This window comes from Caretta caretta, chromosome 1 (genome assembly GCF_965140235.1).
Source record: "Caretta caretta isolate rCarCar2 chromosome 1, rCarCar1.hap1, whole genome shotgun sequence".
NCBI lineage: Eukaryota > Metazoa > Chordata > Testudines > Cheloniidae > Caretta > Caretta caretta.
This window is the reverse complement of record NC_134206.1, coordinates 76,372,821-76,386,353: the sequence shown is the minus strand read 5'-3', so window position 1 is coordinate 76,386,353 and position 13,533 is coordinate 76,372,821. Positions and strand designations below refer to the sequence as shown.

General features: G+C 37.4%; 1 protein-coding gene across 1 annotated transcript in view; it reads left to right on the top strand.

Annotated features, from left to right (window-relative positions):
* The window catches only part of KLHL1 (kelch like family member 1), a 452,588-nt gene extending 439,716 nt beyond the window's left edge, over positions 1–12,872 (top strand). Inside the window, exon 11 of the mRNA XM_048851948.2 lies at positions 956–12,872. Coding sequence (XP_048707905.2) covers positions 956–1,015 — 60 coding nt within the window. The 3' untranslated portion in view covers positions 1,016–12,872. The remainder of the gene's footprint in view (positions 1–955) is intronic.
* Positions 12,873–13,533: the final 661 nt, after the last annotated feature.

Here is a 13,533-nt window from a genome sequence, read left to right as displayed (position 1 = left end):
CTTTTTATCCAACATTTCCCAGGAGAGGGGGGTGCAAGTGTTGGGAGGATTGTTCATTGTTCTTAAGATCCAAGGGTCTGGGTCTGTAGTCACCTAGGCAAATTGGTGAGGCTTTTTACCAAACCTTGTCCAGGAAGTGGGGTGCAAGGTTTTGGGGAAGTATTTTGGGGGGAAAGACGCGTCCAAACAGCTCTTCCCCAGTAACCAGTATTAGTTTGGTGGTGGTAGCGGCCATTCCAAGGATAACGGGTGTAATATTTTGTACCTTGGGGAAGTTTTGACCTAAGCTGGTAAAGATAAGCTTAGGAGGTTTTTCATGCAGGTCCCCACATCTGTACCCTAGAGTTCAGAGTGGGGGAGGAACCTTGACAACTGTGTTAAATGTCTTTCAAAAACAATTGAAAGCAAGTCCGTTCCATGGAAAATATTTCATGAAATATTTTATATACGATGCAAGAATAAGAGAAAAGCAGTTAATCAAAAGTAATCAAGAAGGGAGCTATCCCCTAAACCCAAAATGCTAGTTTTAAAAAATTAATTATTTGTATTATAGTAGGACCTATAGCTCCCAGATGAGATCTGGGGCTCTGTACAATGTACAAACAAGAGATCATTCCTGCTCCAAAGAATTTACAACAAAACAGACAAAAAATTGCCCAAAATTACATAGAAAATAAATGGCAAAGCCAAGAATCAAACCCAACCTGTTGAGTCACAGTCTAGTGCCTAATCATAAAACCATACTGCATCCCTATCCTGCTTATACTTTTAACAAAGTATTGTATGGTAAAAGCAAGTAGTTAGAAAATTACAGTACTACGGTATCAGTGAGTTCTGTATACTTTTGGTAGTTCAGCTGCTATTAATGTTGACAGTTCCTGAATAATATGTGCCACAATACTTCTGCCATTTCTTGCGAGACTTTCTGTTAATTTTAATCTTTTTTGTTATGCAGATGGCTTCCCTAAATATTGGAAGAGCTGGTGCCTGCATCGTAGTCATCAAGCAACCGTGACTTTTTCTGCACAGCTTTGGATTTTACTGACTGTGAAATGTTTATTTTTCTATCAGACAACAAGACTGATAACTCTGTGAAAAAAAGGATTTTCATAGTGAATACTCTGTTGATCACAAAGTTGAGAACATTTGAAAATGGGAAAGATTAAGGATTTATGCCCTGTCCAGTCATTAGAAACTGTTCACAGTCAGTGAACAAGAAAAAAATCAGTCTGTTGTAGGAGCAAATGTATAAACATACAGTAGTAAGTTCAGGTACTGTTCTTGAGAATGTGTACTGCAGAGCTGCAGAATTGGAAGCACCCAGCGCTAGCTCTTCATAAGGAGCACAAGGGATATGAGAACAGTTTTCATGAAACACAGAGGGGTTTGATTGTGGAACCATCACAGCACATTCAGTTACTTTTTCAACTTTGGTTTTATTAAAAGGAGAAGTAGATATAATGTGATGTTTTTCTGTCAAGATCTTATCTTCAAAGGGGTCCTGGCTTTCCCTTTTAGACATGCGGTTAGACAAGGAGATGGAATTAGTTCTCATTAAAGTAAAGAGGAAAGGTTGAAAGGTCTGAATATTTCAGCACTCTTCCTCGTTCAAAATGATTAAGCTGCTTCTCTACAGTCTGTGGGGAAGTAAATGGAAAAAAACAACAACAACAACAACACAATGCTTGTTTCAGTAACTTTGGACTGTCCCTCCCTGTCAGAGTTGGGAATCAGAGGTTGCACTGAAATCATATCCTAAGAATTAGCACAAACTCAATGCAGAAAGAAGAGCAAGCTTTTTAGCCCCATTGGGACTTTGTTGCAAAAAACATGAGTCCAAGGATATGTCTCATAAATCTATCTTAATCTTGTATTCAAATCAAGCATGTGGGTTCTGGTCACATTAAATGCTTTATGCATCTTCTGCATGTAGAACCCCTGGAAGCCTGGAAGACAGCTACTTCTATTCTATTACATCATTTAACAGATGAAACATGACTCGGCAATGGAAAATGTTTTGACCTAATTTGACAGAAACCTCATTGCAGATAGACAAGGGGGATAAAAATGTCATTACATTTTCTTTTTTTCAAAACCACACATTCAACTTGGCCTGATTCTAGCTGCATAAAAGCCTTCCATTTTATTACTGAAAGTCATTGCAAGTAAGGGATGGATTAGAAATGTATGCTAGTAGAATAAGACAATATTAGACCATCATGAGCTAATGAATTCTGTATAGAAAATATACTAGACCCTTGTGTGCTTCCCATTAAGGTTGATCAATTACAGTAATATAGCGATATCACGCTTTTGAGTCAGCAATAGTGTTGAGTTTGGTATTTTCTAATTGCTCAGTTGAATCATTTTAAAACCTAATGGAGGGTGAGGATCCCAGAGATCATGGCATTCAAGGAGGCAGAGGAGCTGTGGGGAATGGGCCTACTGGTAGAGAACAATCTTTTTCTCTGGACCAATGCAGATCTATTCGGAAAAAAGTGTGTAGTTCGATTACAGAAGTTACATAGTTCATAACCGTTGAGAATGATTCTGACCTGGTTTGCCTTTAGCTGCTTGGAAGGCAATTCTGGCTGCAGACAAGAGTGTTTGGCATTTGGTCAGAATGGAAACCTTTGAGACCACTTGGGTTGCCAAGTGTATAACATTAGGTTTAGTTACGTGTGGTTTAAAGACATGCCCTTTGGTAAAAAGCTGCAGTGATAATGTCACTCTGTCACTGAGTGAGCTGACCCAACATGGATGTCACTGTTTCCTGAGTATGTGATAGCATGAACCAACTTTCCAATCAAGGCATAGATGCTGGTTTGATCTTTGTGCTCTTCTCTGTGCTAGTGTGAAGGCAGTTGCAAATGTCTAAGTGTAAGCTCCACACAAACATTTGGCTCTTGAATTACAGTTAGTCTCAGTAGCTGGCAAGGCCAAGCAGTCTTTAAGGGTGGTATGAAACTAGAATCCTACAAGCTAAATTTAGGAATAAACCCCGGGTTTTTTATGTGATTGTACTACCATTTACTGGGACTTAGAATGGGAAAAGGTGATGGTCTGGTGTTTTCCCACTCTTTTCCCCATCCAAAAAAGAGTTGATATATTCCAGCTTTTTTCTTTTGTCAAGCTATTTCGTTTTTCAGCCAACAGTGGTGAGAAGTTGCAGTATGACATAGCTATATAAACAGTAAAACCTACCATTATTTTAATGAAAATTTATATAAAATTAAACTATTTCAGCTCAACTACCAAATGTACACCAATTGCAAGTAGTTTCCTTCTGTTTTACTAGTTGTAGGAACAGATAACTAGAAGGTTAAAGTGAAACTCACCCTGTGCACAGGGCCATCTCAGGGCCAGTAGATCACATAAATCACAATTAAGCCCTACTCTTAGGGTTTAGGTAGGATTTAAGTGGTGTATAACTCCTTTGCTGACCCTTGGTACAGGAGTAAATAGCATCCTGAATAATTTGAGATTTTAAATGAGGTTTTGAATTAATTCCATTTTCTAATAATATCTCAGTTCCCCGTAAGTGGATCAATTAGCTTGTTGTAATATCTACTTAACTGATGATATGGCTATTTGAAGGTAGGACAGGGAACAACCAAGTAAAATAAGAAATTCAAATATTTCATAATGCATACGTTTTTCTTTTTAAAAAAGGTTCCTTTTTCTGCTAGTAGTAGATAGAATATTATTAAAACAGAATTTTTGTCATATTAAAATCTGCATACTATACACCTAAATATGTGCTTTTAAAATAAAAATAATGAGATTTTTAAAAATACAACTTGGAAGCTAAAAATAAATAAAATTCCAAGTGCGCCTGTAGAGACAAACAAATGATCTTGCAAAGATCTTTTAAATTCAACCTCCACAATTTCCCCCAAAGTACTTTATATGCAGTATAGAATTGAAATATGAATAGCACCCCTGGATATTAACCTTCAGAAAAGAATTACCATACATTTACTCCAGATATGTTGAGGTTTGTATTGTAACTCTGCTTTGCTCATTTTTATCCATGCTTTTTCTTATACCCTTTTGTACATTCCCTCTTTATTTTTTTCCATTATTTTCTCTTTTGTAATCTCTCTGTACTTTCTCTACTTGGCTAACTATTCTCTCATCCAAAATTGCAAGCTTTCTCCACTGTTACTTACTTACAACAAGGTGGAAGACTGTTATTCTTGATCTATCTTTATTATATTTATACTCGTACAGTTCCATATACAATGTAGATTAAAGGCCAAAATTGACCCACCCTCAGTTTCTGTATGTCAGTACAGCTTTTTGACTTCAGAGTTGTTGCATGAATTTTATTAAGGGAGAAGAGTTTGGGTGGGATTTTTCAAAAGTTCTCAGTGTTGGCTTAACTCTGCTCGTTATGTCAATGGAAGTTTTGCATTTGACTTCAAAGGGAACAGAGTTAAGCCAACACTGAGTGCTTTTGTAAATCTTACCCTTAAGGTTTATAGTTCATATACCCCCAAAGAAAATAATCAGTTAGGGAATATGCTGGCTTTAAAGCTATTCATGTTAACTTGCGTTGAAGCAAACAGTAATAACTTTGAAGGAATAGTAGATGTGCCAATATATTTCAAAGGCCAGATCCTGCCTCCTTTATTCATGTTGAATAATACCTTTCTCTGCAAGTAGTAGTAAGTAAGGTAAAGTAAAGTAGATAAATTGCAGATTTAATCACATAGTGCAAAATGGAATTACTAACTGGTTAATTTGAAAAACAAAACAAAACACCCTCTTGCTTATGGAAAACAATAATTAAATATTTTAAAGTTGTTTTCAATTCTCTCTCTTTCCAATTGATTCGTATTTATTTAAATATAGTAGGTTTACTTCCAAATTAATGCATTTTCCTAAGAATTTCTCACTTGCTGTATCACTCCATTTTAGGGATTTATTCTGCTATCCATCACCTTACTGTCTATCACAATCCCCTTGCATGGAATAGCACAATCCCTAGATGACTAAATAGAGACTGGAGTTAAGGTCCCAAGTTGCAGTGGGGGAGGTCTGGTTGGATATTAGGAAAAACTTTTTCACGAGGAGGGTGGTGAAGCACTGGATTGCGTTACCTATGGAGGTGGTGGAATCTCCATGCTTAGAGGTTTTTAAGGCCTGACTTGACAAAGCCCTCACTGGCATGATTTAGTGGGGGTTGGTCCTGCTTTGAGCAGGGGTTGGACTAGACGTCCTCCTGAGGTCTCTTCCAAACCTAATCTTCTATGATTCTATGAGTCTCTGCCTTTTCTGCCTTTATGGGGCTTTCCTCCTGTATTATTTATTCTCTTTTATTAATTATTTCCTTTATTGAGGATAATGTGCTCAGTGCTAAACAAAACACAGAGACAGACAGTCCCTGCTCCATAGAGCTTTTAAAGGACATGAAACAGAGAAGACAAGATGCAATGGGCACCACAAAAGAGAATAATTTGAGGAGTGAGGTATTATGGTGGTGGTTGTGTGTTGGTTGTTTATTAACTCATTGCTTGTAGGCGTCATAAAAGGATGGATAAGGAGTGATCTGAAAGGTTGCTTGGCAAACCAGGATTGAGAAACAATCTCATAGTAAACTCAGTTTTCCAAGAGAGGGTCCAATCCTGCAAGCCTTCTATCTATATAACATCAATTGATGCGGGCTCACAGGATTGGGATCTCTGTTAAATTACTGTATAGTCTGTCATATTGCTATTGCCGGTGGTGCATGCTATAATATTGATCACAGACCAATAGCTAAAGATCATGTTGGATTGTAGTTATCTAAATATGTTTTATTTGGGATATTTTTGGCTCAATTTGAATAGAAAGTCTGAAAATTAAAATAAGAACTTATACATAATTAGCTAGGAAACACAACACCAATCATTTTTTGTATTGGTGGTTTTCAATTTTTATGGCATTTCATCATTTATAATTCAATTGCTGAATCCTATCTCTTTAACATAATTTATATGTAAAATAATGATTTTTTTTCTTTGATAATTACATAGAAGACAGATGCATAGTTACATATGAAACCTGTCAAAATATTAAAACATTTTAAGGTGATATTAAGTGAGTTGTCTCGCTCATATTAGCATTAATTGGTACAAGGAAACTATTATGACTTATATGTGAAAGATATATTGACTGCCTTTGTTTTTGTGTAAAAGAAAACAACTAAAACTCCATCAGATATTCAGTGTTTATATATGAATTCAAGTCAAATGTATCTAAAGAAAGCTCTATATTAGATTCACTAATTCACTATGTTAGATTCACTTTCATTTCCAGTTACTGTAAATTAAACTTACTTCTCCTTTCCTATAATAAACATGCTAGTTAGAATTTTTACATACACTCAATATGCCAAATTCCTCCCTTAGGTACATTCAGATGATTCCCATTTACTTCAGTGGGAGTGACTCACAAGCAAAATTAGAATTGATGGCAAAATTAGAACTGTTAGACCAAATGCATGCTTTGATGTGCCTTGGCCAACACCAGCAAAGCTGTAGTTAAGTGAGAACTGTGGGCCACAGATCTTCTACCCTGCTTCCAGTGAATTCAGCTCCATTTAAACCGGCAGTACTCATACTCCTTAGGTCCCCCATGGACAGAGCTGTTAAGGAAGCATTGCAGTACACAGTCTATACATACTGGTAAACCCACTGCCCCAGAATCCCACATTTTATTGAGACTACTTCAGCCTCTAGCAAGAATATTCTGAGGAGCGAATGGAGATGGGTGAGCTGTGTAGCTCCACGGAGGTCATAGTCAGGTCCATTTTTTTATTATTAAGCAGCAGGAAATATATCTAACTAAAAATTTATAGGGTATTTTAAGTAGGACTCATAATCTGCCCAAAGTTTGAGAACTTGAAACCCAGTCCCATGCCTGTATGGAGCTCCAGTGACTTAAGCCATGGTCTGTGCTGGTACAAAGCTTCTTCAGTATAGGTCTGATTGTGGGAACAGGGCCTACAGCTATTTCGACACCATTAATGTATGCCATGTCTCCACGAAATGCACCTACAGCCTGTTTTTGGCCCTATATGTTGAAAACCAGAAACTACATCAAGGTCTAAGTACAGAGAATTACAGTTCAACCCAATGTTCTTGTTATATTTCAGAGCCTGTATACCACTGTGCACATTTTATAACAGAATTATTTCTTAGAAGTACAGCAAGTATAATATTACAGCATACCAGTAACTAGTTATTTATCTTAATAGACGTAAAAAAGGTTTGAGAATGGCATAACCAAAACCACTTACTGTCCTCTTAAAAACATAAACCATTTTTCAAAACTTGATGGCACAAAACTTATGTGTTAACCTTTTGACAAAATTCTTCCCATATCACTGACCAATAACACACTACTTTAAGTTATTCATGTTATGCCATGCCACTTTCTGCTATCTGTGTAATAAGTTTTAAAAGAGGTCATTTTAAAACATACAGGCCTAAATTTACAAAGAGGTGTACCTAAATAGGTGTGCACTTTTCCATGCTCCCAATGTAGGTGTGCACATCTCTGAAGTGTGTGCATTTGTATAGGTGCATACCTAAGTTTGTATTCAAAAGTGCAAGGGAACTTATGCACTCATGTCTTTGAAAATTTGAACCATCGTCTTTACTACTTACATTTGAACCTTTTTCATATTGTGCGTGAAACAGGCATGCGATTAAATCAAAGTAATATTTGGACAGGTGTCAGTAAAATGAGTATCTCCTCCAACTTTAATGAAGGTTTGATTCAATATTAATTCTTTAATGTATTGAAGATGTAAAATACAGCATTAAATGTAAATTATACATCAATATGGGATGACTATAATAGGTAATATATGAGGGATAATATAGTGCAATTTAAAATATATATTAAATGTAATATGTACTTTAGAAAAATAGAGATTCATTACTTCCAAAAGTTCATTCACTGAAAAGTGTTTTATTTTCAACAGTAGCAGTCAGATTTTGGGGGAATAACTTTGCAACCAGTTTGTTGGCTCATAAATGTGTAGACTATTTGCATTTTTAGCGCTGTGTGTTCTTGTGGTGATGCATAAAAATGCATGTAAGATAGGTATTTGACCTGGCTCTTTGACCACATCAGGAGGAAAATAGTTATTTATCCCATAGCTATCTTTAAAATCTGTGTTGAAAGACAGTGGCTCAAAATCCATTCTAGAAGTCTGGTAGCTTGTTTTAAAAATTGGGACTGCTGAATTCTGGGCAAGTTTTACACCCAGTGATTCAAGTAAAACAACAAGCTCTGAGCTATGTGGACACAAGCACTAGATTAGAATAGATTCTTAATATGTAAGTATAACTTCAGAACTATCCCTGATTTTAAAAAATTAATTAACCACACAATGTCTGTTCACTCCACTCTAATTTATATGAGAAAATCAAAAATATACAACAGAATAGTTATTCTTCAGCTTTATTCTCAGTCTCTAATAAAAAGCAGATCGAATTACTGTAACTTTAAATCCCATTGCCAATCCCCTCATTATAGTACTTCTGCATAATGCATGAAGGTTAGATCCGCTCAGGGGCATAGAGGCTGAAGGTCCGCAAAGCTGCAAAACTACAATGGTTTTCTTATGCTGGGGGAGACCAGTGTTGGACAGCTGAAGACAAGAATGTAGCTATCTAGTCCAAAATTATGTGTATTTAATATTCACAAACCCGTATGTGGGGCTGCACAGGAGTGTCCGCTCTATTCTAGACCAAGCGTTGGAATAGTGGTTGTGAAAGGGCTGTGGGGCTGTCCCATCTCAATCCCGCACAACTTCTACATAGCTCTCCTTACAAAGGGCTTGATTGTACAAGAGAAATTGCAGATGTTCAGTACCTCTCATGATCAGGACCATAACTTATTTGTTCAGGTTTGGTCAGGTCAAGGAAAGGCACTTAAGTTAGGAAACATTCACCTTGGTCCTCAGATGAGAGATACAGTGAGCATGAGTTCTGAGAATGAAATCACCTTCTGTCTAAGACTGGTGTGATATGAGCTACGCCTATAAAAAATCATCTTTCAGAGGGCCTCCTGTGAGACAGAAATTATCGTTTGTGAATCATTAGAGTGAGTAATTTGTTCTATAAGCAAGACCTACGGAAACTGGTGTTGCTCGTCAGAGGTAATAAGAGGTTCACCTGCAATAATTTCCATAGCTTAATGAGGGTGTTTTTTTTTTAATTTTTAGCAGTGCCATAGCTTTGAAAGCATGTCTGTGTAGACTTATACAGCACTATCATGTAGTTGCAGAGTAGGGATGTTGATCTCTACATGAAGGTATACAGTGTGGGAACTGTGACTATCCAATAATGTTGGTACAAACTGAGACTCATATTCTTCCTGATTAAGTCACGGATGTGAGAATTGAGTGTGGAAAAATATGGACACCTTCAGATCTGAGAGTTTAGTCTAAATGATGCATTCTTTTGCCTGAGACAAAGAACAGGGGAAGAGGGTGTCATCCTCACATAGTGACAAATGGAATGCCCGTTTTCATCCGTTAAAGCTCATTGTTTATTGAGCACATTGTTTATTGAGCTAGATGCACAAAGGAGGCTGTGAGTCCTTCAATGGGCTTGCAGTCCAAGGCCCTGATCCTGTGTGAGCTTTGGAGTCACTGAAATAATTGATTTCTGAAGATTTAGAGCCTCACAGAATCAGGTCCTAAGATAAAACAAAACAGCACAGACTGTTAGATGCAAGATGCAGGCCTGAAGTTGAGAAAGAGGAAAATGTTTCAGTTGTCTGGAGATTTGTTGTTTGTATATATAGAATATCAGGATTGGAAGGGACCTCATGAGGTCATCTAGTCCAGCCCCCTGCTCAAAGCAGGGCCAAATCCCCAAGTTTTGCCCCAGATCTCTAAATGGCCCCCTCAAGGATTGAACTCACAACTTTGGGTTTAGCAGGCCAATGCTCAAAACACTGAGCTATGACTCCCCCCTTGTATGTTTTACCGGAGGATTGGAATGAAGGCAGGGTGGTCATCTGTTGCACAAGAAGAGAGAGACTTGTAATTGTAAAAACAGGATGGAAGAATAACCATCCATTTCTTTCAACTTTTGACATCTAGAGTCTGGTAGATATTTGGAAAGACTCCCATTAAAAGAGATATTGTCATGTTAAAAATATTGTCCCTTCCATCTTCTCAGACAGATGACATTAAAACTAGGTAGATCTCTGACAGGAAGTATGAAAGTGTGCGTTTGGGGGAAGGAGAAGTTCAACTCACAGTGGCATTGGTTTTGCAGATGGAGAGGAGGCAGAATATGCACATAGCCTCCTATCCTAATCAAGCCTGACAGGGATTCCACTCAGAAGTTAACACCAACAATCATCTTCTACTTTGAACGAAACCACTTTCATTCTCTGCAGCCGAACACCATTATGATCTTCAGAGGGCTTAGAGTTGTGTCTGAAATCAATGTCTGGTCTTTTCCAGTTCCCTCAGCATGATCTCCTTCACCAGACATCCCGTCTCTATACTCAAATGCTGTAGCAGGAGTTTGGATCACACAAGAGCAAGGGCAACATTTTCAAACTCTGGAGTCTGCAGTTAGAACTAAACAAATCTGGATTTAGTTGTCTATCTACATTTGTATATGGTCAGTCATCACTATAATATCTGAGCACCTAAAAATAAGTGTCCTGATTTTCAGAAACATTGTGAACCTGCAATTTCCAATAAAGTAAGACAAGTTGTGGTGAGCTCAGCATGTCTGAAAATAAGGCACTTATTTTGGAGCCTAAATATAAATTTAAACATGCAAACTTGAAAATTTGTATCTTTATGATCAACTTATTTTAGTAGACCACTAAGCTCCTTTCTCTAATGAGACCGACAATTTTTTGGAACATTGTCCATAAAATTGTGTGCCAATTTGTGTGATCCGCCTAAAACAGATTCAGCCTCTGCTTTGGTTACCTGTGGGGGAAGAGGGGTTGTTCATATTATCTTTGCCATAGAGGGAGCAAGGTTTATAGCATACAATGAATTCCTCACCAATGCTACTTCATGTGATGATGTATTGAAGTACGTAAGAAACAAAATCTTTGTATGGTATAAACAACTTTTGAAATAACTGAACCATTGTGAAGCTAAAATAGATATACTGTATTTTGTTATTGCTTTGATGTAATCATCACCTGTCTCTTTCTTTTGATGAAACATTAGTTTAATCCGAAATAAGATAAATTGATTTCATTGAGTGTTGTAGATTCTCAGTACCACTAGGAAAAAAAAAAACAGGCCATTTGCTTTGGCTACCTACATGTAGATTTGGGTGCTTAACTTTAGGCTTCCAAGTTTGAAAATGTGGGCATGTATGCTTTATTTATATATTTATTAAATTATACTTTTTTTAACAAAGTGCCATAGATTTGGATGGTACTTCACAGGCAAATAAAATGGCAGGTTTCTGCTATAAGGCACTTACAAGCTAAATGTAATTTATTTATAAACCTGCTGTATGGCAGAAATGTATTTAAGCTATGTTCGGTTGTGTTTAGCAGCCACTAGGGTTGCAGAGTGTGATACGTGATCAAATAGAAACAAACAATATGGAACCAAGATTGTCATTGTTTCTGACATTCTTTCATGATTGTGCACAAAAATACACCTTGCCTGATTTTGTTCTTATTCATACGATTATATATCAGGGGTAAATCCACTAAATTTAGTGGATTTACACTGCTTTAAGATTAGACTCATGCCATTAGGGCACAACTAAGGCCATATCCACACTATGGTTGCAGAGGACCACAGATACAACACTGCCTCTCTGCAGCTGGAGCATTGTCGTGTAGATGGTTTCTGCAGCAGTGGAAGGATTTTTTCCATCGCTGTAGTTAATCCATCGCTCCAAGTGCCAGCGGCTAGGACAACAGAAGAATTCTGCCACAGCAACCTACACCATGGGTTAGGTCAGGTTAACTGTGGCACTTAGGGTGTTAATTTTTCACACCCGTGAGCAATATAGCTAGGTTGACCTAATTTTTAAGGGTAGAGTAGGCCTAAGACTGCAAAGGCAGAGCCATGACTGGGATGGGACTAGGCACACTGCTGAAGTGGCTGTGGCTGGAAGTATGATACTAGTGGGACTTGCTAAACCACTACAAAAGTTGTAGCCATTGCAGTCCTACCAACGTACAGGATCAACAGGGCCACCCAAATACACTTTACTTGCATGTGCACATCTTGCACTCCCCAGCACATGCACCCCAATTATGGCTGACTCCTATGTGGTTGCACTGCAAGAAAAGGGTCCATGAGCCCTCCCTACCCATGTACCAGAGCTAGAGTTGTCATGACGGTACTCATGGTAATTAACAATATATCTCAACGACGAGCCTTCAAACGCCACAAAGTGCAAGTGCCATTTCTGCAGCTATCTCATGCAGCTTTTTCATGGAATTAATCATCAGAGTTTTTTAAAATAATAAATACACAAATAATGTTATTATTAGGACTGTCTTGGGAGTCTATGGATACACAACATGTTTCCTGCGGTGAAGAACTGCAGGGAAAAAGTCAATTTTTAGTAGTTTGGAATGTATAAGAAACATACTGTGAAAATGTACAATAGAAATATGTTTGTAAATCAATTCAAATACTCTGTGTTAAAATTTGCAATATTTGCAATTCAGTTTACAGAATGTTACTCTGTTTACCCTCATTGCCATTATGATTCAGACCCCTCTGTATAGGATGCAAGTGGAGACACGGAGCACAATGTTAAACTTTAGAAAACTGATTTCATTTGCCACAACTCGTTTTTAAAGAAATATGAATCCTGAACGTGTCACTGTGCAACAATAAATCTGCCTGTTTTAATGTTCTACTGTGGGTGATTTTATTAAGTGGTTATGACAATGCATTGAAGGGTTTGTGTTAGCCTGTTTTTAAACACATGCTCACTCTTTATAGCTTATGGGAGGCAGTGCATAGAATGTTTGGGAATCTAGTAAATATTATGTCACTTGCCTTTTTCTTTGTGAGTTGAGACAATTCAGATTGTGTCACCATGACATACAACATCGTCATCCACAGTATTTTTTTTTTTACTGTTCTACGACTTTTAATAATACTGTCTGGACTTTTTTAGTGAATGTGTTTTGGTTGTTTTAAGATAAAATAAAGTGATGGGGCTGGGTGCAGAGGTATATAGAGCAAGCTTTTAAGAAGCTCATCACAGAGACCAAAAACTGACTGGTGAAGTGGCAGAAAGCACGGACTGTGAGTCTAATAGTCCTTTAATGTGATAGTCAATCTCTGCGTATATAATGATAACTGAATAGAAAAAGAAACACCTAAGGAGTTTGGGGATTGTGAAGATCAAAAATATAGGGACAAATACTGGAGTCCTTACTCAGTTTTTACTTGTTTCCTAACTAGGCAAAACTACTAGCTTCATTCCTGGGCAGGAATGATGGTCCAGTGGTTAGATGCTAGCTTGACACTCTGGAGAGTCAAGTTAAATTCCCTTTTCCACCACAGAC